Below are 27,203 nucleotides of genomic sequence, written 5' to 3' on the forward strand. Positions count from 1 at the left end.
GCGTGACTTGTGGCAGGAAAACTATAATAAGGTAAAAGCAGGTGCCAGCGTTTCGACAAGTGGACTTGTCTTTTTCGAGCTTAAATATGCTTTCCTCGGCAGAGTGTGTATGGGTAGCGTTGTTCTAAAGGATAGAGGGGGTAAGGCGGGTGGGTGAGACAACGACCGAAGGTGTGTTAGCGGCGAGGCTGTAGAAATGAAAATAAAAGGCTGCTGCGCACAAGTCCGGTGCCGCGGCAGTGTGTCAGCCGGCCGTGCGTTCTTTGTTTTTTCGTGGAAAGGGCCTGGATGAAGCAGAAAATCCCCCTCCGCCGCCGTCGTGCAGGCCATTTCCACGAAAAGACACACGCCCGTGTGAATGAAGCGCCTCTTTCTTTTCAATTCTACACCCTCGCCACTAATCGACCTTCCTCCGTTGCCTCAGCCACCCGCCTTATCCCCTCTATCCATTAGAACAACGCTACGTATATGCACTCTGCCGAGGAAAGCATATGTCACCTTGAAGAAGGCAAGTGCACTTGTCGAAACGTTGGCGCACGCTTTTACCTTGTTATCGTTTTGATCATCGTCTTGAAGTTCCATCAACCGCCGTCCTCGTGTTTTCTTATTAAGGAACGACCGCAGCGTTTTGCCCCCGGGCTCTAGTTCACAGGACGCACGCCAGTAGAATTCCCATTATTAATGGAGGCGAAAAAAGAACGAACTTTTTTAGCGCACTTGGCACATGCTAGACACCAGGTCAACGTATTTCTTTATGACGCCTTCACTAGGATATCTACCAAAGTTCATGCGTTGTTTCGCAAACCTGAAATAATAATTTTTTAACCTTGGCCACATCTGTAAATGGCGCAGAACGCTATTCTTGCGCTACGTGACAGCGATCCTTTCTTTTGTATAATGCAAATAAAAGGACAGTTGAAGATGAAGCAAGTGTACCATCAGCAGGTCACCATGTGCGTCGGTGTGTGTGTGTGTCAGCATTGTGGAAAGTGAACTCCTGACGAATGCTAACAGTACCATCAGTCTATGTGACCAAAGCTTTTGCATTGTCAGATAAGGCGCGTCGTAAAACAACGCTGCAACAACGTGACGACTAAGCACCGCAGACGGTAATTTAGTGTTTGCCCAAGGAAATGCGTGTGTGTGTGTGTGTGTGGGAGGGGGAGGGGGGGCGGTTCGTTCAAATTTCGTTTCTTGATGTGCTCATATCAGATTACCGTGTGCTGAACAGTGGTTTAGAAGAAGCCGTTTCAATTATTGTCAGCGTTTCACATTGAGGTGATATACGAATGTATTTATTTCCTATGCGCTACACGTATGCTAAAAAATACACCCTTCCTATTTCTTTTTATCCGAAGCCGGTGCGAAACGCGTACTAGAGATTTACACTTAATGCGCAGTTCCTCGAGTCCACCTGCCAGAAGATGGGTTAGGCACCGTTCCCAACTTATCAATATTATTAATATTACCTGCAGAGGTTCGCGCTCGTATGCGTCACCGGCTACTCCTCCCCTTTTGCATTCTAGTTGTAGTCAACAACGCCAATAATTTCGCGAACCATGGAAATATGTTCGCACACTCACGTTCTTTTGGTCCAAGAGAATCGCCAGAGAGAGCCGTGGAAAACGGAAAGGTCTGTTTGTTGGGAAACCCTCTGGCTGCGAGAGCACCGTCTCCACTTCCTCAGTGTTTTTGCAGGCGCCGAGGATGGCGGCCGCAAAGCGCGAACACTGCTCAGCCATCTCCTCGTACTCATTCTGCGTGGAAAATCAAGCAAAACAAAACAAAACAAAAAAAATGGCACCATGTTTGAGATACGAGTTTCATACAAGCTCCTCGCAGCACAAGGTCTAGCGGCAATCTACCGAAGAAGGAAGGCATTAGTATCAAGCGGATATTTCGATGCATCACAAAGCAGACATTGCTAAATCGAACGCTACGAAAGCCGCATTTCTGACGCGTCTACGGCGTAGTGACGAGTTGTGTCGCAACTAAAGCGTCATTCCATTTGATGCGACCGTTAAAGGGACCCGGAAACATTTTTTGAACATAGTAAGAAAACATTGCAGATTTCTAGATGAAGCCCCTTTGTATATGACATGACATGACAAGAACTTTATTTGAGTCCTGAGGGACTGAGATCTTGGGGAGCTAAAACCGAAGGCTCCCGAAGATCAAGTCGGTGGCGCCACCCACGATGGGACCGGGAGATGAAGTTCCGCCGCAATGTCGTGGGCCCTCTGGACAGCCTGGAGTTGCATGTGGAGATTGCTGCTCTTGAGCGATTCCTGCCATTGTTCTTTCGTGAGCGCCAAATATTATTCCACTGAAAATAGTAGGGAACTTCCAATCTAGTGTCAAAACAGTTAAAAAAAAACCTTGCCCTTGCTCTCTGCTTTCCGATGGCGTCAACAGCTGCGACTCAAGCAGCCAAGTAGCCAACCAACCGGTATTGACGGATTTGGCAATTGCGAGAACATTCTCAGCAATCCTATTATTGTCAATTTCGAGTTAAATAAGTGAAAACATATATCTGTCTCCGATCGCAGAAACACAAAAAAGAAGAATTTCATCCTTGCGCTTCCGGTACATAGACACGACAGTTGCGCGTGGCTGCCTCTGCTGCGCGTTGCCTCGGAGACTGAACCGGCGCGCGCTGCGTACCGTACCACGGGGTGCCGCGACAAGCCCTCTGGCTGCTGACAACCGCGTACTCCGATTGATCGCTGTGGGTGACGTAGTACCAGAGGTGTGGTGACGTTAGCCAGCCCGAGCTCCCATCTTGCGTCGAGAAAGCATCTCTTACACTGGAACCCGAAGTAGCGTCGTTACAAAAAAAAAAAAAAAAAACAAGCAAGAAAGAAAACAGCCAAAATTATCAATTTTCACCCCTGGGCAGATGTTAGGTGGGCAGATGAGATTAGGAAGTTTGGAGGGTCAACATGGCCACAATTAGTACATGACCGGGGCAGTTGGAGAAGTATGGGAGAGGCCTTTGCCCTGCAGTGGGCGTAACCAGGCTGATGATGATGATAATGATGATGATGACCCCTGGGCACTGCCCCCCCTTGTGTAATTTCCGGGCGATAGAGGAGAAAGGAGAAAGAAAGCTGCGGATCGGTACGATAACTACCACCAGCAATCGAGAGCGTTTTGCAAGCGTTATATGCAAATGATTGGTGTCACTGGAAAGCAAACTGTGACACAGTGTTCAAATTTCCTGATAATTATGGTCCATGATATGAGTCCTGGAGTAATTACAGCATATCCTGTTAATTACTTATATTAGCACCGAAAAGCGATATACGCGTGTGGTACACACCACGCGGAACGTCTGATCTCTGTTCTAGGAGGACCGAGTGTTGCATCCGAGTTCGTATTTGGCGAAAATATGGACAACGTTATGCTTAATCTGTGACCAAAATTTCAAATCTGATACAGTTAATGAAAACCTTGGAAGCAAATTACTTCTTTTCACCACTGGAAAGCGTTTTCCAAACGTCGCACGCGTAAACCGTACTTTTTCTTGCGTTTTTCGATGCGCGCTTGAACCGCCAATTTCCTGTTTAGTATAATGCAGCAGGCTGCCGCGTTGCACCGTCATCAAAATCATTGCGCAAACGGAAATCATCTACAGGCCACTCTGGTAACTTGCGCACCTGCCTTGTAGTCCCTAGATAGAAGTTCTTTGGCTCAATAAGGCATCTACAGTCAACCAGGCCTGTACCGCATCCAGTGCGGAAACCACACGTGGCGCGTTTCCGGCGTGAAATAGGCGCTGCTTCGGCCGGCATCCGTGAGTAAATTTTTACAGTGCTCGATAACGGCGCCGTTTTCACGAGCAAAATGCTTGCCTTTTGTGTATCCACGTCGTGTGACAATCGCGTGGAACACAATTCGGTTCCACTGTGGTAATCTTCCAACTTGAAATTCACGTGCCATCTCATGCGACTTCGCGTCGTCGACATACTAGTCGGAAACACCTCTCCCGGTTGTACCTGATTATAGCCACTGCGCTATAGCGTATACAAGCATTTTGACTGAATCATAAGACACAGCCCCGTATTCAGAAATGCAACTTAAGCCGAAGCCCATGGTTGACTAGATTTAGATGACGCCTGGCCCAAACGTGCCCAAAGACGATCACTGCGTTTCCTTCGGCGCGTTCACGATAGGCGTCGCTTAGATCAAGTCAAGCATGGACTTCTACTTAAGTTGCATTTCTGAATACGGTGGTTAGTATGCTGTCGGAGTCCCCCGGGGCACAGGTTGCGTAACATCCGTTCGTGTGGCATTCACTGTTCTGGTATTTACGATCCCGTGACCCTATAAATAAATTTATCTGGCAGTCAGAACTCTCACACGTGTCATTCTCTGCTGCGTGTGCAATGCTCGCGTTGCATGGGCTGTTTGAAGAATGACTGCAGCACACTTCCAATAAAATCCGGAGGTTCCGTTACTTTCCTGCCTGAGCTCTGTTCACGTAACACTATAGATAACCGCTAGGCCATCGTTATGCTGCTCCATATTGCGGTGAAGCCGAAGGCACCCTGCAAGCAAACTATTTTTTTTTTCATTTCTTTCGACTAGATTATATGACAGTGTTCAGCAGACTACTCGATATTCCTTTTCTGGTACCCCACCCAAAAAAAAGAAAACGTCGAAAAGATAAAGTCAAGTTGCATCCGTTTCATCGAGTTGAAACAAATCGATGACCGACCGGATGAACTAGAACGCCTCGTATTTACTTTCGCAGCCGTGAGTGGGTAAAGGCCATCAGCCTGTTTCTTCTAGTTAAATCACCGCTGTGAAAAAAAATGGCATACGCTTTTAAATAATTGCTGTGCAAAAAGCGCATATAAGGTTCAGGCTCCCACGTGGCCCTCAGAAAACCATTGACCAACCCTTCGCCCACCGCAAAATGGGGGTAAGCCAAGTTTATCCTGCGTGCACCTGACCTTCGTCACGAGTAACCCACAGGCAACGGTGCCGGATTCCTTCGGCCTCCCACTCCCTCAGCTCGAGATCTTCTCGTTGCTGTCGGATCGCCTGGGCTCGTGCGGCTCTAGCGGCTGGATCGGCGCGCCGACGGCGAGCCCTTTCACGGGCGAGTTCTCGCCGCCGCTCGTCGAATGGCGCCTTGTCCTCTGGGGAACGCACAACGTGTCATCGTCCCATCCGTTTTCCGAGACTAAACTGAGCGGAAACGAAGCTGGCGGAGCTCGCGTGAGGCCCTTCCCTCCACGGCGGAAGCAAAACGGCTCCGATTGGTAGCACGCGTGGCGTGATCGTGTGCCTATGCAACTGGAGTATTTGCTAATGACTGACGTTCCAGAGCCGGCGAAGCTGTCAACTCATCAAACCGCCATTTTCCGCAACTGCTCTGCTCTGGGAGCAACTGTATATATATATATATATATATATATATATATATATATATATATATATATATATATATATATATATATATATATATATATGCATGACCGTGACAACGCCACCGAAACTTGTGAGCCAATACAAACTTCGCTTGCAAATAGAAATTAGGCTTTCATTTGAATAAGGCAATAGTTGTTTGATAAAGTGGAAGCTTGGGTGAGTTGGGGATTCAATATCGACATGTTTGCTCAGCGCGAAAGACGAGGGCGGAAGAAAAGACAACACAGGGCCTGTGTTGTCATCATCATCTTTGTCAGTTGACACAGTATATCTTGATTGCCAGAGAACATTTGCATATTCTGGCCATGACAAGTGAATCCTGCGTGCTTTCTTGTAGACTAATTAGATCACTTGCAAAGCAGCTTGCAGGCTTCGTTTTCCACGCAGAGGCCAGCGTGTTCATTACGCAGGGTGCTTTTTATATGTTCCACGTTGCTGTCACTTGCCCTAGAGACTCGCATAGCAGTTTAGTCTGGCACATGCCTTCCGCTGGGTTCGTTGTAAATGCGATGCTAGCTTCCGCTCCGTAAAAACTTCGAGAACTTCGTAAAAGTTCGAGAAGGCGCTGTTTGCGCGCTCCACACCCCTCGACGACGCTGTTGTCAACGTGTGCCCGGCCACATACCTGGAACTCGGGCACGCTCTGCGCCAGCTCGCGTAGCTCCCGGCTGAGCGTGAACGCGCTGAGCACGGGGTCGTCCGACGTGAGCAGGATGTGCACGGGGCTGCTGAGCGCGCGGAAGGCGTTGCGACGCAGCTGCGACTGAGACAGTCGCTCGCCGTGGCGTGCGGCCTGCTCGCGGCACGACTCGGCGCACCGACCTGCGGAAAGAGAGAAGCCTTTTCCTGATTACCATTGCAGTGGTAGTAGCAGAAAGACAGAGAGAGAGGTTGCATAGTGCGCTCAAGCTCTATCTCTTGTCTCGCAGCTCACGTGGACAATAGCAAATCGAGAACAATACTATGCTGCGTATAAAAATAACGTAATAATTGAATCCAGCTATTGAACTGGACAGACTAAGATGCGGAACATTGTAAAAAAAGTTTACATTTCGCAATTCTGCCTCCACACTGGAATCGTTATCGCGGGGAAACGCAGTTCGCCACCGTTTTTTTTTTTTTTTTTCATCATCAGTCGCAGTCTAAGTTCATTTGAAGAAGTCCAACGTGCAGGGTCCGCAATGTATTGTTCAACATTTTAACCGTAATAATATATATATATATATATATATATACATACATATATATATATATATATATATATATATATATATATATATATATATATATATATATATATATATATATATATATATATATATATTTTATAAAGGAGGTTTATTGGGGTTCGTAGCGACCGCTGGTTCTACGATGCGCCGAGCACAGTCCCCGAGCTCGAGCCTCTGCTGCGCGCTTGATGCTGCCGATGCTGCTGACTGAGCGCACGTTCCTCATCTTCCTTACAATGGCCCCGCGGAAATAAAGGAGCCATCCTGGCGACTTAGTTTTCTGGAAGGACGGTAGAATTGTGATACGGCTTGAGACTGAACGTGAACGACTTCGCGGTTACGACGTCGCATGTCGGACGGCGGCTTTAGCGGCTTAACCAGATAATTAACGGGTGATGTTCTGTCGAGAACGCGGTATGGACCGTCGTACTTCGGAAGGAGTTTTGAAGCGAGCCCAGGCGTGCGGTGTGGCACTAACAACCAGACGAGAGCGCCCGGGAGAAAAGTGGGAGTCGAGTTCTGGGCATCGTGAACGGCTTTTTGGCGGTTCTGGTCGTCCGAGGTGAATCGGCGGGCAAGCTGGCGACATTCCTCTGCTTGTCTGGCGGCTTCCGAGATCGGCAGGCATTCAGATGGGTCCGGCCGGTAGGGCAGAATGGTGTCGATGGTGTGCGAAGGATGACGGCCGTAGAGAAGGTAAAAGGGTGAGAATCCGGTAGTGGCCTGAGTCGCGGTGTTGTAAGCGTAGGTGACAAACGGAAGAACTAGGTCCCAATTAGAGTGATCAGGTGAGACATACATGGCGAGCATGTCACCAAGAGTTCGATTAAAGCGTTCCGTGGTACCGATAGTCTGTGGGTGATAAGCAGTGCATTTACGATGAACAATAGCGCATTCAGCAAGCAGTTGTTCGATGACTTCAGATAAGAAGGCGCGGCCTCGATCGCTTAAAAGTTCATGTGGACCTCCATTACGAAGGAGAAAACGACGAAGTAGGAAATTGGCGACCTCCTGCGCTGTAGCATTTGGTAGAGCAGCAGTCTCCGAATAACGGGTTAAGTGGTCTACCGCAACGATTATCCACCTGTTGCCGGCAGGAGTCAACGGAAGCGGCCCGTAGAGATCTATGCCCACGCGATCAAAGGGTCGGGATGGGCATTGTAAACTGGAGTTCACCGGCGGTATTGTGCGGTGGCGCTTTCCGGCGTTGGCACTCATGACAAGAGCGGACGAACTTTTGAACGAAATTATACATTCCCCGCCTGTAATAGCGGTGTCGAAGTCTTTCGTAGGTCTTGAAGACTCCCGCATGGCCACACTGAGGGTCGACGTGGAACGAGCAGCAGAGCTCTGCTCGCAAGATCCTCGGAATGACGAGTAACCAGGTGCGTCCCTCTGGGGCATAGTTCCGTCGATACAGTAGCTGGTCGCGAATCGCAAAATGAGGCACTTGGCGCCGAAGCGTACGTGACGCTGGAACTTTCGGCGCATCCGAGAGAAGGTCGAGCAGAGATGCAGTCCAGGGATCATTACGCTGTGCAGCAGCGATAGTATCAACGTCCAGAGAGGATAATGTGCACTCGCAGGGGGAGTCGTGACTGGCCTTCGGGGGAAGCGGTGATCGCGATAGCGCGTCAGCGTCGGAGTGCTTTCGCCCGGAAAGGTACACCACGCGAATGTCGTATTCTTGGAGTCGCAATGCCCAGCGGGCAAGGCGGCCCGATGGATCTTTGAGCGTCGACAGCCAACATAGTGCGTGGTGGTCTGTCACTGCGTCAAAAGATCGGCTGTATAAATATGGGCGAAACTTGCCAAGCGCCCACACAATGGCCAAACACTCCTTTTCTGTAACGCTGTAATTGGTCTCCGCCTTGGTTAACATGGGACTCGCATATGCGACGACGTATTCTGGGTGGCCAGGTTGACGCTGGGCCAACACAGCGCCAAAGCCTACACCGCTTGCATCGGTATGGATTTCGGTTGGCGCTTGTGGGTCAAAATGGCGAAGAATGGGTGGCGTCGTGAGAAGACGGCGCAAGGTTGTGAAGGCGTCGTCACACTCTGGAGACCATGATGAGAGATCTCTAGCGCCACCAAGGAGCTGCGTGAGAGGCGATATAATTGACGCAAAGTTTCGAACGAATCGCCGGAAGTAAGAGCAGAGGCCGATAAAACTGCGTAGCTCTTTCATAGTAGTAGGTTTTGGGAACGCAGTAACAGCACGTAGCTTCTCGGGATCCGGGCGAATGCCCTCCTTTGACACGACATGGCCTAAAATTGTTAGCTGACGAACAGCAAATCTACACTTCTTCAAGTTAAGTTGCAACCCGGCGTTGGTCAAGCAAGTGAGTACGTGCTGGACGCGGAGCAGGTGTGTTGGGAAATCAGGGGCGAACACCACAATGTCGTCAAGATAGCAAAGACATATTTTCCATTTGAGGCCACGCAGAACATTATCCATCATTCTTTCGAACGTAGCCGGCGCGTTGCAATATATATATATATATATATATATATATATATATATATATATATATATATATATATATATATATATATATATATATATATATATATATATATATATATATATATATATATATATATATATATATATAACAGGCTACACAAAGCACAACGATAGTGGCGAACGCAGTCGGCGATCGTCGAAAATCTGATCAGCACGTCAAGCGCGTCAACTTTTACACACGAGCCATCGAACGTTCCAGAGTAATCGCTGGTGCCCGCACGTCTTCCAGAAGGTTCTACACGATTCGCGTCGCGCATGCATGCAATCAGATTAGACAATGTTCGGCTAGAACATTTCTTAGACGATGGAACGTGGTCGTTCGATAAACAAGTACACCTGTATATATATATATATATATATATATATATATATATATATATATATATATATATATATATATATATATATATATTTATATTTATATATATAATATTCTGGAGGTTTACGCGCCAGAGCCACTATTCTACCATAACGCAAGTCATATTGGGAGACTCCAAATTAATTTTTGACCACTTGAGGTTCTTTACCGCGAACCGCGTACGGTGCGTACGCGACCATTTCTGCATTTCCTCCCCATCGAAATGCGGCCGCCGTTCCCGGGATTCGATCCCGCGCTCTCAGGCTCAGAAGCACAACGGCGGGTGTTTCAACCTTAGTCGACGTCTATACCGTTGTGCTGTGATTCTTCACGACCACACGAGACCGCACCACCTTCACGAACTCTCGATTCCATGCTTCAGCCATGCAGAGCGGGCATACAATTAGCCGTATGACAACGCCCTTGAGGTTAACGCAAGACACACTAGAGCAGAGAGGCGTCGTCTAAGCTATTTTAACGGGTGTTTCTACGAAAACGTCCTATAATATTTAAGAATAGCCGATCTGAAATAAACGGCCCGTTCCTTTGTAAGGAAGCTCTCAGGGGTTGCGACCACGTCGTCTTTAATTAATTAATCTACTATATAATTTTGAATAATATATTAACTATATTTCAAGCTTTTAATTTCTACGGGCTCATCATAATCGGAAAATTGAAGGAAATCCTCCGTAGAAGCGATACCACCTTGTGGATCTGGCAAAATGAAATTACCCGCGCAACTGTGGCACAACGAACTTCGGCTATCGCCAAACTGGTGGCATTACAGAGATTTCATACATGCGGATACGTCTTACATGTCCACCAGCTACAATTCGTAAATTGCAATGTGCTGTAACATAAATAAATAAGAGGTTAACTAGTAAGCTTTTGGTAATTAGTTGTACATCTGCTTCAATTTCTCGCAGAAGTAATGCCCGTCTCTCTGAATAATTCAGCCCAAGGACAAGAATTATGATATATAGAACAGGGAATTTTTACAAATTCAGCAAAACGTAAAATGATCACCCCATATAAGAGATTCAGAAGGGTTTGGGTGCGAGCTAGTTGGTACGGATCATTCATATTTAAAACAGCATCAAAAAAACACGGGCAAGGGAGGACACAGGACGAGCGCTGACTGCCAACAACACATAAGAGAAGTTTTGTCAAATACGGGCCGGACCCGCCGTCGGTGCTTAGTGGCTATGGTGCTGGGCTGCTAAGCATGTGCTCGTGGGACCGCATACCGGCCACGGCGGCCACATTTTGATGGGGGCGAAATGCGGAAAACCCGTGTACTTAGATTCAGGTGCACGTTAAAGAACCCCAAGTTGTCAAAATTTCCGGAGCCCCTCACTACGGCGTGCGTCATAATGAGCTCGTGGTTTTGGCACGTAAATCTCCCCAATTCTTTTAATACGGGCTCTAGTCAATTGTGTCCGATGATGCTATGACTGTGTTGGCGGTTTGATCACGTGTACGTATTTGGCGAATGTAAATGTGCTGGCAAATATGTCTTAGACATACTGTGCTTAACATTGCCAGAAAATATGTCCTCCCAAATAAGAAGATCCATTTCTTCTAGAAAAGGGCTCAAGTTGTATTTCCACGTGTCTCTCCCTGCAAAGTATGACGTAAAAGAACTTCCATTGCAGTGGGCTCGAGTATTTCCCCAATAGAATCTTTATTGCATTCCTATGTAATGAATTTCAGAATTTCAGGTGATATGACCATGACAATTAACAATTTTCTCCTCAGCATATTCCTACCTCGAGTAGCACCACGGAAAAAAATGGCGTTTCTTATCAGTTCAGCATCTGGGTCTGCTTTTTATTTGATTTAGACGACACAGCCGACGAAAATATAAGTGGGCAAAATGTCATGGTTCTTTCGGGGTGGTCGTGTACGCACCTACAGAATGCCGACAGCTGTTCGCGTCGAAAGTCGGTTTGAAGGTGTACCGCATCTACTCTTATTTCCTGTAAGTCAGTGATCTCTGTAGCAGGTTATGCTTCAAGTTCACTTACTGATCCCTGACACAAATGTGAGGATAAGAGTTTGCTTGCTTAAAGCGCACAAAACTTTGCGAAATCTTCCAGCAGTACTTCTACACGAGCGTCCGTTTAGAATGTATAGTCAAAATTCGATTTTTAAAAGAATTGGATAATACACGTGGATAATACACAGACATCAGACAGTTCGGTGCCTCGTTGATAAACTTATCACCGTCACCAGACTATCGGGTATACCGGGGCAGTGAATGACAGTGGAAATGCGGGTAGCGATATCTTGTGATGCCTTGTCCAACCTCTGTGTATTTCAAACGTTTTGATGTCACATGGACGTTCTCGTTAACGAAAAAAAGAAACATAAAAGGACCGCATGATGACGATTACATTCTAGCGACGCTTTGTAGCACCACTTCAACACAGCATTAGTTTCCTGTCTTCTCGGATTATGCTCTGGTAAACAAGGTGACGCTACCAGCGCCGTTGCTGACGGTATTGCCGGTACGCTATTACAAAAAGAGCAATGCATTTATGAACAAGTTAAAGCTTACTATATTCTATAAGCAAGCCCACGTAAATGTCTCACATATGCAAAGACATGGCAGTCTCTACATTGCACCTGCTTTATAAACGACACTCGTGGCTGCAGGTTCAGATTTACTGGTCGCAACGGCTTCACTCTCGCAATCGTTGTTTTCCAATGAACAGACAATTAAGCATTGGCTTCTTCTGAACTCATTTGACTCGCAGGTTATTTGTAGCCATGACACGCTCATTTTCAGAGGTTGTTTGCATGTATTGAGTCCACAAGACTAACGAGATGCAACGACCTAGAAATTGCACGTTGGACGTAATGGATTGTGTTGGCTTAGACGAGAGTGTCACCAGGCGTGGAGGGCCTGGTGATCACGTACCTCACCTTTGCATTTACGTTCTCTTACTTTAGACTAAAGCTGTTCAAGTCGCGCGTGCCCGAAGTCCCCGCAATGTGGTAGCATTTTGCTCCCCCACCAAGCCAAAAGATTAAACAATACTTACATCCAGGTTCATGTGGCTTCTGAATTGTGTGGCCTCTGTCCAGAAGCATTTTGGTGATCTCGAGGTCGCCAGCGATAGCAGCTGCCATGAGAGGGGTCATGTTGCCAACTGGCACAGTGCATGGCCCATGCGCTCTGAAATCACAGGTATGAGCTCGTCGTCGTCTCGTTTTTTCTTGTACGACGAAGGTAACGGGCGTCCTCTTTAGGTTTACCTTAGAAGCAACGCAATCTCGGAAATAGTCTAGTGTGCGATACCTAAGCGACGAAAGGTATAGTGGGAAATAGAAATGTAATAGAGTGCAGAACTGGGCAAGTTGGCATATCTGCATAGCAGAAGCAGCGCCAAAAAATAACGTCAACACAAAACAGAGACGTACAAAGCAAAGGCGCTGACTTCAGCGCCTGTCCTGTGTACTTTTGTGTCTTGTGTTGCCGTTACTTTATTTCGCTGCTTTTACTATGAAACATACGGAAATATAAATTTGGGACAGTAAATACCTTTCTTCTTTAGATATATCGAGGCTTGCTTTTTTTGCTTGTCGCAAGTTAACGAATTCCGGATGGTCAGTATCGCTGCAACTACGAATATGGGGCGAGAGATCAAGGACTGTACATACACGATCATTATTTATCAAGAGGCTGCCCGGTATGTTCAAAGGGTAAGTCAAACAATGTATACTATATAAAGGTATGCGGCGGGACCGCCTTATCAAGAAGATACATATTATGCCAAATTTCGAGAGAAGTATCCGCAAAATAAACAAAAAGTAAACGCGGTACAAACATTTTGAAAGAAAGTGCATTTATATTCCACGCTTCTCTTATGGCCTCTTAGGGCAGTGTAAACCTACTCCGGGTGAAATCCATCTGAGGAAACATAAGAAACACCTCCACTAAGCGTCCAAAGTGCGCGACTATTAGCAAAACGTTGCACGGTATTCCACGCATTTGTCCGTCTTTGTCAGCCCGTTATGTTTATATTTGTATGTTTGGACAGAACAGTTTCACGTCACGGGTGATGCCGTCTATTCCTTCCTTGTCTAGCCAAGCAATAAGTATCAATGTTCCGCTAGTTCGAGAGAAAGAACGAACGAACGAACGAACGAACGAACGAACGAACGAACGAACGAACGAACGAACGAACGAACGAACGAACGAACGAACGAACGAACGAACGAACGAACGAACGAACGAATGAACGAACGAATGAACGAATGAACGAACGAACGAACGAACGAACGAACCAACAAACAACCAACCAGCCAACGAACGAACGAACGAACCAACGAACGAACAATATTTAATTAAAATCAAATAACAGGGAGCATCAAAGCAGACGCCATTTACACTACGGGTAATGATACATTGTGACAATATGCGAAATAGAATAAAAGTTGGAGCACAGTTCACATCCATTCCGAGAAAGCCCAATTTACAGCACCTAAATAGAAGGCACGCAGCGCGCTATAACGATTGCTCAGAAATATTTTAGGCACACTACATAAAAACCTTAAACCGCAGCATTGGAATATGTGCATAAATATAGTTCACGCAGAACGTACAACATTGCTGCATTAACTATCGGCAATTCTTGGCAATTACTGTAGTTGCTGTCAGGCTGTATAGTTGACAGAGTTGGTAATTCGCAAATAAGAATTCATAAATAGGAACGATTATTCATGGCAAGAAATAAGAACAAAAGTGCATACAAGTGATAGCGAAGTATGTTAATCCATACATATCATTGATCCATAAATTTCAATTGCTATATGCATGTGATAACGCAAATTAGCTATATTATCTTTTCTAATGTGCTAACTGAATGCTTTATTCAGTCAGATTATTGGTCATGGCCGCAATATTTGTTTAATGAAGCGGGACCACTAACAGCCAAAATTAAACCACACCGCCAACGAACCGACATGCAACATATTTAGAGATGTGACGAAAGCACTCGTTGTCTATGCATGAACTCTGGAGTTTTACGTGCCATAACTACGATTTGTTTATGAGTCACGCCGTAGTGGGGGACTTAAGATTAGATTTAACCACGAGTGGATCTTTACCCTGCCCCCAATGCACGGGACACGGCCGTCTTTTTTATTATTACTATTTTTTGTGCATTTCGCCTTGATCCAAACGCGGCCACCGCGGCCGGGATTTAATCCTGTGATCTCATGCTTAGTAGCGCAACACCATAGCCGCTAAGCCACCGCGGAGGGTACTCGTTTCGCATTGCGTTGAGACTTGCACTTGAGATAGTTTGGCACTCATTGCGTAAGAATGCCCTCGCACATGCAGATGCTTTTCCACAACCGTCCCTCTTGTGCAGAATGTATATGCTACTCTCATGAGTCATCACCATGGAACGTAGGGAACTCAATAAGGAGCACATCGCATGTGCGGAATGACTCAACAGCAACGTATAAAGCCCAAAGAAAGAAGTAAATGGCGTCTGCTGAATGTGTTAGCTAAAATTTGTCTTTTCGGCGTCCGCATCCATGTTGCGTCGAGTGCGCTGGCCTTCAAAGCTTTATTATTATTCATTAAAGCAAGAATACAGAGCAAAATACGAAGTACTGCAATGATGTACCGTCAGTCGAGATTCTGTAGAGTACGTACTTTATCACTCACGAAAAGACGCGTACATTCGCCTGCCCCTATCATTAGCACGTGTTTCGCTAAGCTTGGAACACCACGTGTGACATGGCATGTCAGCTTGGCGGCATATGCATGTAGATGTATGTATATAGACATTGCTAGCCAACAGTGACTACGACAGCTGAGAAGGCAGATATGTACGTCGGAGTTAACGTGTTATGGCGATACTCCTTTTACTAGAATGAATAGATGATCTAACAATTGAGCAAACGAACGAACGAACGAACGAACGAACGAACGAACGAACGAACGAACGAACGAACGAACGAACGAACGAACGAACGAACGAACGAACGAACGAACGAACGAACGAACGAATGAACGAACGAAGTTCGCACGACCAAACGAATAAATGAAGATGCGTGCAGAACACTCAATCGGAGTTTCTAAAACAGGCAGCGCAAACAAGAATGTTTCGGAGTCCAGACGGCGCAGACGCTAACTCGCAACCGGATTTATTCAGTGGAAAAGCAATGCAAAAGCGCGAAAGCGACGTATGCACGTCCGCAAGTGCCAAACAGCATGTAACTTAACACGAAATACATTAATAGAGAGCAAGACAGCGGCGAAGGCACCGAATAACACAAGCTTTCAGTGTCTCTTATGCTGTCACTTAATTTATTCCATATGACGAAAGAACTCTCCTAGCAACGTCGGGTTGGACATACCACATCCACAATCAGACAGTGACAAGGACATATCTTCCGGCAATGACACAACAGCGTGCCCTTCACATCACAACAGAGAGGCCAGATGACATTTTTGTGTGTTTTGCTATTGTTTGTACAGCGCAGTTTTAGGAACATACCCTTCACAGAAGAGAATGTTCTCTGAAATTGGTCCAGACGGGTTTCGGCACTCAAGGCCTTAAGGGCTTTGCTGAAGTTTTTAAAGGCATGCGAATTGTGCGACCGTCTTTGAATGTTGTAGTGCGTAGTATCGCGTTACTGCGTGAATTTTTCTGTTTCTTTCTTTTCCTTCTTCTTTCTCCTTTTATTCCATTCGCCCCTTTCCCCAGCACAGGGTAGCCAGCCGGTACATACACTGGCTAACCTGCCTTTCTTTCCACCCCTTTTGTCTCTCTCTCGCTTAGGAAGATACCCAGAAATTTGGGACATCGAGGTTAGTTTCCATATTCCGTAACATGAGCGCTGAGTGTATTATTTACTACGGCAGCCATGACGTCACCAGTTCTTCTGGCGTGGGCAGGGCGTAAAAGCCGTGACCTTCGAGATTATGAAGCGCCATGCTGTTTCAACAAAGCAAAGCCGCATTTTCGGTCGCCGTGCGAAACCTGACGTACACACGTATCTTTATTTTTTGGTCTCAAGCTTATTAATAAAGATACGGCTTTTACGCATTAGTTCTTCAACAGTGTGGCGGCTGCGATAAAGCCATCGCCCTAATATGGAAACGTTCCTACACTTTTTTTTTCTCTTTGTTTTGATACGAACTCCCATTGGTTCCTATTACTCTGAGAAGCAATCGACGGACGATATAGAGAGTTGGGGAGAGCGATATGGAAGCCACCTAATTAGCAGTCAAAGTTTTGCCCGCAGACTTCTTATCGTTAACAGATCATGGTTACCCGAGCCGCGCACGTTAGTAGCATTTACAGTAGGAAGCTGGTGGCGACACCTTGGAACCCTTTGTTTCACTAAGATGTGTTCTAATCATTTTATTACCTCGTCTTAGACCTCAAGCCATCCTTTCTAAGTCAGTCAATCAATCAATCAATCAATCAATCAATCAATCAGCCGATCGATCTAGCAATGAATCAACCATATTTTGGCTTTTGTGAGCGTTCCCCTCGAGGGAATATCATAAAAACGAGTGCACGTTAACGATTAGGATGCCACCAATTCTGTACATCCGCAGTTAATTATAACATGTTAGGTCACTGCATCATTATCTCACATGTGCTGCCGGGACGGTTAATGTCCGCGTCACAAGATGTCCATCGGAGTTGTCGCTGCCGTGCACCTCTCCTCTAACCCGGTATACCGCAAACGGTTACACGCTTCCGGGTGAGCCACAACTCTCTAATAACGAGTACCACCGCTTGGATTATGATACCGTACGGACTAAATCATAAGGCGGCGCAGCTTCAGTGCAGTTGTAGACGAATCCGTCACCCAAACAAAATGGGTGTCGCCCCTTAGAAGTGTCAGTAGAAATAAAACGCGGCTCGCGGTACGCACCCGTCGAGCAGGATGCGCGTGAGACGTATGTCTCCGCGCTGTATGGCCACTAGCAGGGCACTCTGCACGTGGTCCGCGTCCAGCGCGCGCAACCTGAGCAGCTCGACGCTCAGCTCGACGTCGCCGTTCTGCGCGGCCACCTCCAGTGCCCGCAGGCCCCGCATGTCGCAGCAGTTCACGTCCAGCAACGGGTGCGCCTGCGTGGTGGAAGCGGAAAACACAACTGTTGCTGTAAACACGTCCAAGAATGAGTGACACAAGTACTGACAGCTGGGCGCATTGGTACTGATTCGTGTATTCACTTCGCAACAACATGGGCAATAAGAAGCGACGAGGGACAAGAGCGTCCTTTTGTCGTCGTTTTTTTTTCTTAGTCCTTGCTTGGTTGCGCAGTTAACAGGAACTAGAGTGAGCGGATGGGAGTAAAGTCGAAGGCCAGCCATTCTAAATGGTTATGCGCGCGTTCGTGTGACGGCATACAACACTCACGTCTCATGTTCCGATGCACTGCATGAGGACATTGTGTCGCACCGCTTTCATATTCTTGCGTTGTCACAAATTTCGGACAGTTTACTTTAAAAATATAGAACAGTGGGCTCAATACAGAGAGCGTCGTTTTTGAACCTGCAATGAAGTTATTTGGACAATCTTAACTTATTTGCAATAAAACTGTAGTACATGTCGTCTCTTTATTGCTTACTGAGCTACCACCGTGTTCTCTTATGCAACTGTTGGGGCAACACAAGCAAGTAGAGCGGCGTTCGCTAAGTACACCTTCATCCTCTTCCAGTTTTTCTTTGAAAGAAAACTTCGTTCCGTAGCCGTGACTATCGTTTACAGATCTCTGCTTCATTTTCACGAACGATCAGCTAACGAGCTGGGATGAGCGCCACGGGAAAATATGTAAGCGCAACGGAATGCGCATCTATTCGACGGGCAAGGAAGTATCTCATCTTCCGGCTCTAAGTCACACAGCGCAGTACAGACAGTGGCGGCACAATTTCGCTGCCGCTTAGTGACACGACTGCTAATGCGATGGTTAAGTCAGATTTATGAAAAAAGAAGACATACATATCTGTGCGCATACATGCGCATATGCGCGCATGTGCGCATACGACACACATTTGGAATATATGTGAAGCAAATATTACAGTGTAGCTCTTAGAACCTCGCTGGGTTTCTCTTGACGTCCGCAGATTTGCCGAGCTGGGGGAGAGAGCTGAGAGAGAGTGAAAGCAGAGTATAAAATAGCATCGCACAGTATAGAGACGCAGTGAGGGTGGTTGGAGCCTAGCGGGAAAGAAGGAGCTGAGCTGGGGGGGGGGGGGTACAGAGAGATCAGAGAGAGTGAAAGTAGAGTATACAAATAGCCTCGCGCAGCATAGCGACGCGCGGAAGGTGGGTGGGGCCTAGCGGGGAAGGAGTGGTGCGGCGGGGACACAGGCGATATGATGTAATTGCACTCTGCTCGCTTCGGTGTTCCTCTTTCTCGCAGTGAAAAAAAGTTGACACTACTTTACTGGCCATTCCCCAGTTCCGCTCGTGTCTGGTGACTGCGATAGCAGATCCACGCATAGTTTTTCACGAATGTGATAAGTTCTATCCTACTGCTTATGTTCTGCACCATGCTTAGTAGCTACATAGTGAATACGTGCTTGCTCAGCAAAAAGCAGAGACCACCATCACTACATTAGCGACGTGGCTCATGCGACCGGGTATAAAATGTCTCTAGATTCGCTCCAGTTTTCAGTACGCCATCTCCAGGATCAATCCAGTTTACTAATCCACTATATCCAGAATCAGGCCAGTATAGTCGGCGAGTAATCAACCGCGGAGACGTGTCAAAGCATGGAGCAAAAGGTATGAAAACTTCCCGTTAACAATGACTTATTCTTTTAAGGCTTACATATTTGTGGTAGTAAGCACATTGTGTACCGTCGTCTTGTTTCATTGCGTCATATCGTAAAGAAGAAAGCCTGGCGCCGGCAAATGAGCAGGCCTATAGTGCAGGTGTCTATATATAAACCGATTTGTTATACCATTTCTGTCCTGCGTGCAGGATAATCGGCCAGACAGCAGCAGCAGCAACCACGGTCCATAAAGTCCAGGAGCTTTCAGAAAGAAAAGCTTCGCTCACAAGATGTGCGAACCTATATCATAATTGTACCAGGTAGCACGTCTTTCATTGAGCAGAAGCGCGTGAATTCCACGCATCTGTGCGCTACGAACCTGCATCGCGCCCTAGCGCCAGCAATACTGAACTCATGACACGCTGTCCCAGTTGCCACTTAGTCAAGCCCTGTGACAAATTTAAAGAAAGAAAGACGCAGATTAGATTAGCTCCGCACATGTGTGCGATTTTCTTGTTCAACACATAAAACAGCGCGTTGTGATTGTGTTGTCGATTCAAAATAACCTGTGTAAAATTACCGTGCGCCTGCTGGAGAATAAACCTTACAGCTGCAGTAGCGCTTCAGTCTGACTTTCCTTCTTATGCGTTTCATTTGTGCATTCTCTGTAATAAAGCAAGCAATAAAATAGACTTTAAAAGGGACTGGTTATTGCTTGTAATCTGGTTATACGTCAGAAGCGCCCGCGGAACGGGGAAAGCGCCCGTGAGCACTGCCCATTCCGTCTCGCACAACTTTAAGTTTAATGCGTCCAAGGTTCTGGGCTCGATTCAAGGTCAATGATTGGTGTACTGGTACGGTAAGACGGCCAGATGCCCACAATGCCGTCCTAGTTCCTTTGCGCCTAACATGTTCCTTAAGTTCACATTGTTATTCTACAACACTGTCTACAATTCTTGCTGAAGGTGCCAAGTCTGATGAAGGCTTTCTTCGATCGACAAACGCACAAGTGACGACGCTGCTTCGTCGCCACTCACTGGCAACCTGCCTGGCGGACGGACGAAAGCGCTGTACTCGACACAACTCTACTGAACTGGCCAGGCCTGGCTGACCAGCCTGCCGACCTACTTACTGATCGGCTAATCGACTAGCTGACTGAATACACAAATGAATTTAATGTGCCAAGGAGGCAGAAGGTCTGTGAGAGACACCGTACGGGAGCACTCGGCTGCATTGTTGAACACTCGGAGCTCTTCAAAGTGCGCCCAAAAGTCGCTCCACAAACCTTTCAAGATTTACGGGAGCCAATTTTCCCAGCGTTTCTAGGTATTTACTGAAATGTTTACCTGTTCAGTGTTAGTAGTTTATGCACGTATTCTCATGTAGTGTGCATCTGCTATTCAGTTATGCGATGCGGCTACTTAGTGAATTGACAAAGCGGAACAAGTATACTACTTTCAATACTTTCAAAATCAGGTTAAATGCGAAAAGGCGATCACATTGGCGAACGTCTAGCTTTCCTAACATTCGGCGTAGGCTAGTGAAACTCATTCGTTATGCAAGATATTCGGAATTAAAACGGAAGGAGTTTATATCGGCGCTTCTCCTCGGTGCAGCAGAGTCGCTGGTCATATCGCAGACGGTCATATCAGCTCGTGCTAATACCGTGTAATACCAAAGGTGCAAGAATAGAAAACCTGTGCGTGTCGCGTTGGGGGTCTGCGCATTTGTGCTTGCACACGTGCAAACTGCGTTCACTGTTTTTTATGCCTGCTCTAGCTAACACGCTCGTATTATGAGCAAGCGAGGGTCTTCAAATCGAAGACATCAGTGCCGCTGAAAAACATCGGGAATATGACAAAATCCGGCCTTCGTTACTGATCAGTGCTGCTCGACATACATGCAGCACCTTGCGTCTGCAAAGTGAAACAAAGTACTGGATAGCTCAACGTCGCATCGTACTGAATAGAATAATCATAAAAAGAAAAAAAAAACAAGTGTGAGAGAGCCAGCAACGTGACAAGCACTGTAGGAGAGTTCGTGTCAAACTCCCGCTCGAACTTATAGGTGAACGCGAACGTGGACAGTGGTGCCGCCGACCCTTCGTTACCGAGTGAAATCCTCATTTTTCCAGCTAGTTAGAGCAATAGTACGCACTGTGCACCGGCCATCGGCCACTATGACGTTTTTCATTTGTCCACCCACCGTACACGACACGGGGGCCGCTAGGGGATGCGAAGAAAATGATATGCCATTTCGAACAACAACATCCCATGCTTTATTGCATCGGGATACTGCATTGATGCACTCTTGCATAGTGATAAGCTATTAGAAATGTCACGTCAGATGTTTATCCCATCTCTCCAGTTTTGCTTCCACCACTCATAACTGTGTGTTCTCGCACATCTGTCAATGCGGGAGATATTCAGTGCAAGGTGCCCATACGAGTATGCTTTAGGAATCTTTGGGACCAATGCTTAACGATAAATTGCAGGCACTCAAAAAGAAGCGTTACAATCGTATACCATTTCTTCGTTTCTGATAGCATTTCTTCTGCTAAAATGCTGCCTGTTTAGTTGTTTTCTTTTTATAAAAATAAAAGAAAGCGATGCAGTCGCCTTGTAATGGTGACGGCTACTCCTTTTCCTATAATAGTGAGAATAACAAAAATAAATATTGCAAGATGAAAACAAACGTCATTGGTTCGGCAAATCTAGAGCGCACATTCTTATGCACACGCATATATACCGAGATAAAAGACCAGGACAAGTTGGTCAAAACTAGTCCCTACACATACGCGTATGCAGAGTTCCAAATACGTACACTAGGCCCCAATACAGTTCGAGATGAACAGCAGCAAAGACGAAGATACAGATGTGAAATAATGCATGCTCATAGATACGACATCAAAAGCGAGCTTCATACCACAAGACGAACAACACGGTAGTTTTACAAATATTATGTGTGACTGTACATTTTACTTGAACAATTGAACCTGGTTGTGGTTACGCTCAAGCCAGTGCTGCATCTACTACTCGTTAAGGATGCCCGCGTGTTCGAAGAAATGTTGGAGTGCGTTCGACGCCTTTAGCTGTGCTGTTTTCGATGACCATGGGCCCAGCCGTTTTGCGAGTGAGAAAGGTCGGTGAGGATCAAGTTGCATGCAGCTCTTGTTCGTCAATGCGTGGCCTGTCCGGGGCATTCTAAGAGTAGATGGCAAGCATTCTCTCATGAGACCAGCATTCCAGGCAAGTTGGTAATCCATTACTCAAATGATATTGCGCAACAAAAAACGACACGGACGTAAGAGAAGACGACACACCAAGCGCAAACTTTCAGCTGAGTTTATTGTACCACTGCATCGATTTTACACATGTGAAGCAGTGTAGACTGCGCATGCGCTTACATAAAAATGAACTGCGCATTCATGTAGCATAGTTACGAGTCATGTGATGCCTCCTCCAATAAACTAGGTTGTTTTTCTGTGAGAGCCAGTGAAGAGAAGCTAACACACTTATCACCCAATTTCGCAATCATCTGCGCTTCATCAGTTTCCCTTGGCAGCACGCAGCTCATCCGTGAAATATATGCAATAAGTTTAAAAAACTTATTACATGTGCTGGTTGTATCAACCAGCTCCTTCAGCGAGCGAATGGTACTACCTGTTTTGTTACTGTCAGCAGTTGCTGGAATCTTAGTAAATTTTGTTACACACCGTTACTACGTTTTAGTTAGTAACTGGCACGGCCTGCTTTAAGTGCAGAGCCCAGGCTGCGTACATTTCTGTAGCGTGCGAAATGACGTCATCTGTTTTTTCGCCGTTGCCTGTAGTGAAACTAGAGGTTCTCAAGTGGTCGTAAATGTTTGTAAGTCAGTGGGCGTAATGAGTGTTTCAATCGTTTCGAGGCGCGAGTTAACACGACAGAAGATTGAGGGCTCACTATCGCTACCTGTATAATCGAAAGAAATGCCTTCAGGCCCGGTATCGTAAACCAATCTCAGTAATATCATTCAGATAATTCCAGATCTTTATTGTGGTGGTAAGGTGAATAGCAGTAAAAAGGGCTACCCGTCTGGACTGAAGAGGGCATCCAAGGTGCCACCATGCCGAACGATTGGCATCACCAATTTTTTTTAAAAACCGCCGGTGGCTGATAGTGCAACTCTAACCCTTGACCTAAATTACTCGATTAGGCTGACAGTACTTCCACAAGCGCTCAAATGCGGAATGAATGAACTAACATATCTTTAGCGAAATAAGTTTACTGTTAATTGCATATGCCAGCTCATATTGCTATCTACGAATGGTATACCTAGTGATATTGCAAGGCATGTCGACTTCGAACAATTTCTGAGGATTGCACTTGTTTCGAGATATGCGGCGTCAAACTTGCTGTAAAAATGCATTCTTGTTCCCCTGACTTTGTAAAGAAAACTTCGTTGTATGCCTCCCAACACAAAAATAACTCGAACGACCATGTATTTTGTCAGACACTGTAAAAATTAATACTCGAAACTGTTGTAGCCCTGAGAATTAGTTCCATTAGGGTACGCCAATTCGTAAATTGCAATATGAGCCGTAAGGTAGATAATTAAAAATACAATTAGTGCTATTCTGTTAACTATTCAATTAAGCATTTTGATCTCTCGTAGAAGTAATGTCCTCCTCATCGAGTAATTTAGCTCAAGGATTAGAATTGTGCTATCAGCAACAGTGAATTTTTAAAATTAGGTGCAACTAAGAACACAGAACACCTAGTATTCAAAAAAAAGAGTGGTGATATTTGCTAGCATAAAAGACACTGGACAAAACAAACACAAGAATTTATTTTTGTTCTATAATTGGCTAATTGCAGGCCTAGCTCTAGTGCATTCCCAGACAAATTAAAAGGGCGCGGCCCTGTTTCTAATCAAGTGGGAGGCGCAGCTTCAGTTATTCCAATCATCTAACAGGAGCAACTTTGCCAAAGACAACGAGCCATATGGCATGCTAAAGATGGCCTACGTTGGCCATATTATCGCGTTTAAGAGAGAGACAAAAGAATGGCGAAAGAAAAGATGAAGGAGTTTAAAAACCAGAACGGCAAGTCCGGTGTGCTGCTCTATTCTGGTGAACGGTGGAAGGGGAGCTTAAAAGATAAGAAAGCTGAGAAAGGAAGAGAGACAGAACAGGGACTACAGAAGCCTGGTCACAGCCGGTCACACTTGCCGCTGGCTATCACAACATAAAACCACTTGTGGCGCAACGAACCCCAGTGCAAGCTATAGGCGCTTGCACAGGTATGTTGCTGTAGGAGTGCTTTCATCGCCCACTACTGCGATGTCTTTCGAGCTCAGCGTTCGCAAATGGTTTGCCCTGATAACTGTCTGCAAAATATGCGAGTTAGCGCAATTGCAAGGGATTGTCGATAAGTGCTGTAACGAGGACAGTCACACAACGCGTAGAAGGGTCCCCTCGTGACCATAGTCATCACACGATGCGACCGCTGTCATTCCGTTACGAAAAGCATGTTATCGCGTGCTAATTGAGTCACTCGATTCCTTACCTGAAGCACGGCTCTCAGTCCGAGGATGTCGCCGTCCCGCACCGCATCCAAGAACCGCTGCTCCTCGGGTTGCAGCCGCAAGCTCCTCTGAATCAAAGCTCGTCGCCTGACGACGGGTTCGTGCACGGCGGAGCCACTGCCTTCGAAGGCCGCGTTGTCCATTGCTTACCGCTGGTGGTGTTCGCCTCCTGCCTTTCGGGGTCAGGGAACCCTGGTACCTTCAGCGGCTGCTTGCTCTCCTTGATTTTTTTGTCTCTGCAACCGGTCTGAAATGACAGAAAGAATCATTGTAAACATTGCTTGTAGATGAATACATAGGTTTTTCATATTTGCAGTCATCCAGGCACTCAGAGCCACTCAGAAAACGCTGCGGTTGTGCGTAGGTTTCAATTACCTTTCATTCAACCACTCAGTGACCCATTGATTCGGGGAAGTTCTTTTTTTTTTTTTTGTCTGAGGCTATTTGATATTGCTTATTGACTTGCAGCATTACATAAAGGAAAGACATTTTAAAGGCCTCTTGTTCCGAGATCACAATTGTACCGTCATACATCCCGGAGAAGAAAAGGGAAAACCATCTCCGATTTCCCCGAAAAGAACGAAATGAATAAAGTGGAATTGCACACACCCCCCTGGATAAACACACTCGCCATGAGCGCCTAAGAAGGGCATCCTAATCCGTAATCTCGTCCCGGCACACCACAACAAATACGTTGACAATTATTTAACGGTGTGCGCAACGTTCAACCTCCGAACATAGAAATGTATGCGGAACACTAACGGCACTTTGAGTAGAGACGAAATCAACCGTTTGCTCGACAAACATATAGTGACCACCACAACCTAAGATGCGGCAGGAAAGAAAAGTGGCCATCAGTAGACAAAACGAATGCGTGATTTAAGCCAGGAAAAGAATGAGCAGAACGATCAACAGAGCACAAAATAATCTCTTATTCCCAATGATCAACGCATAATATAGTGTGGTAATTTTGATGTTTTATAGAATTTTTAAAAATATAGCCTGTTGCAGATGGCCTAATCCCAGTCCTCGAACTGGATTATTCGGAGAAGCGGCACGTAAAATCGGAACGCATATTCAACAAATTAACAAAAATCCACTAATAATCTTTTGAATCAATTATTTTACGACACATACTGAAATTCACGAATTGTACCTGGTGAGCTTGAAAGACGTGTCCACTTGGAATGAATTTCCAAAATGAAGTCGGTTTGGAAATATGCGCCATCAAACTTGCCCTAAAAATGCACAGTTGTTCCACTTTCTTAAGAAAACGATGCTTTATGAATTGAAGCACAAAAGTAACTAGAACGCCCATGTATTTCGTTCAGCACTTTAGGAAATAATACTTCGAAACTGGTGTCATCCTGGAAATTCATTTCAAGTTAACACGCCTTGGCAAACTCACTGGATGCAATTCGTAAATGGCAATATGTGCTGTAAAGTTATTAACTTAGAAAGTAATCATTGAAGTTTTGTTAATTTCTTGAATAATTACTTCGATTTCTCGCGCTAGTAATGTCCGCCTCTTCGAATAATCCAGCTCAAGGACAAAAATTACAGCTGTTCGCAAATTGTTTGACGAACTCATGTCTACAAGTCCGCGCTCTGTATTAATGTAATAAATGTAATATTACATTGTAATAAACCACATTAACAAACAAACAAAAATTAGGACGGGTTGAGCGATTCCTCTCTTGCTTTGTTCGCGGCACTTTCTTAACAAATAAAAAAGTATGAAAAGTAGTGTGCACGGGCATACTTCGGAGCAGGTGCAAATCCTTGTGGACTGAAAATATCCTATGCATTGGGCATCCATCTTAGAACTCTCGGGCCTTTTGTCATTTTCCCTTGTGATTGCATAGTACTGGTTCCCAATATCAGCTCTTGCAACAAAATTATTTTGAGAGATGCAGAGATGTAAATGAGAGAAAGGCACGCAGGTTAACCAGAGTTAAAGCCCCCGGTTTGCTACCCTGCACTAGGGGAAGGGAAAGGGGAAGTAAAGACGGAAAGAAGAGCGGGAACAAAAAGAAAGGCGTGAAGAAAACGGACGGGGTCATTACAATCTTTCTAATAGGCCTCTGCCACTTAAAAAGGTCAACAAATCCTTGACCGACTTTCGGTGTGACGACAGTTCATGTCGGTATTCCAAGGCCATCTGTTCTGAAAGTGGCCTGTCGTCAAGGCGTGCCAACACGGCCGCTAGCGCCAGCCGTACGCGCTTATCGAGGGCAGTGGCAAAGTACGTGTTCTATGGTCTCCTCGCCGCCGCAGTGACTATATGCCGCGCTCTCCTCCATACCAACTCGGAAGGCAAA

The 27,203-nt window shown here is 46.0% G+C and overlaps 1 protein-coding gene across 1 annotated transcript in view; it reads right to left on the reverse strand.

Moving 5' to 3' along the window:
- LOC126524640 (short transient receptor potential channel 3-like) overlaps nt 1-25,549 on the reverse strand; it is a 49,379-nt gene extending 23,830 nt beyond the window's left edge. The window contains exons 1-5 of the mRNA XM_050172938.3: nt 24,864-25,549; nt 17,468-17,664; nt 12,604-12,737; nt 6,065-6,261; nt 1,584-1,757 (exon numbers count right to left, since the gene is read on the reverse strand). Of these exons, the coding sequence (XP_050028895.1) occupies nt 1,584-1,757; nt 6,065-6,261; nt 12,604-12,737; nt 17,468-17,664; nt 24,864-25,025 (864 nt within the window). The 5' untranslated portion in view covers nt 25,026-25,549. The remainder of the gene's footprint in view (nt 1-1,583; nt 1,758-6,064; nt 6,262-12,603; nt 12,738-17,467; nt 17,665-24,863) is intronic.
- Between the last annotated feature and the right edge of the window lie 1,654 nt (nt 25,550-27,203).

The sequence above is a fragment of the Dermacentor andersoni genome, chromosome 3 (assembly GCF_023375885.2).
Source record: "Dermacentor andersoni chromosome 3, qqDerAnde1_hic_scaffold, whole genome shotgun sequence".
NCBI lineage: Eukaryota > Metazoa > Arthropoda > Arachnida > Ixodida > Ixodidae > Dermacentor > Dermacentor andersoni.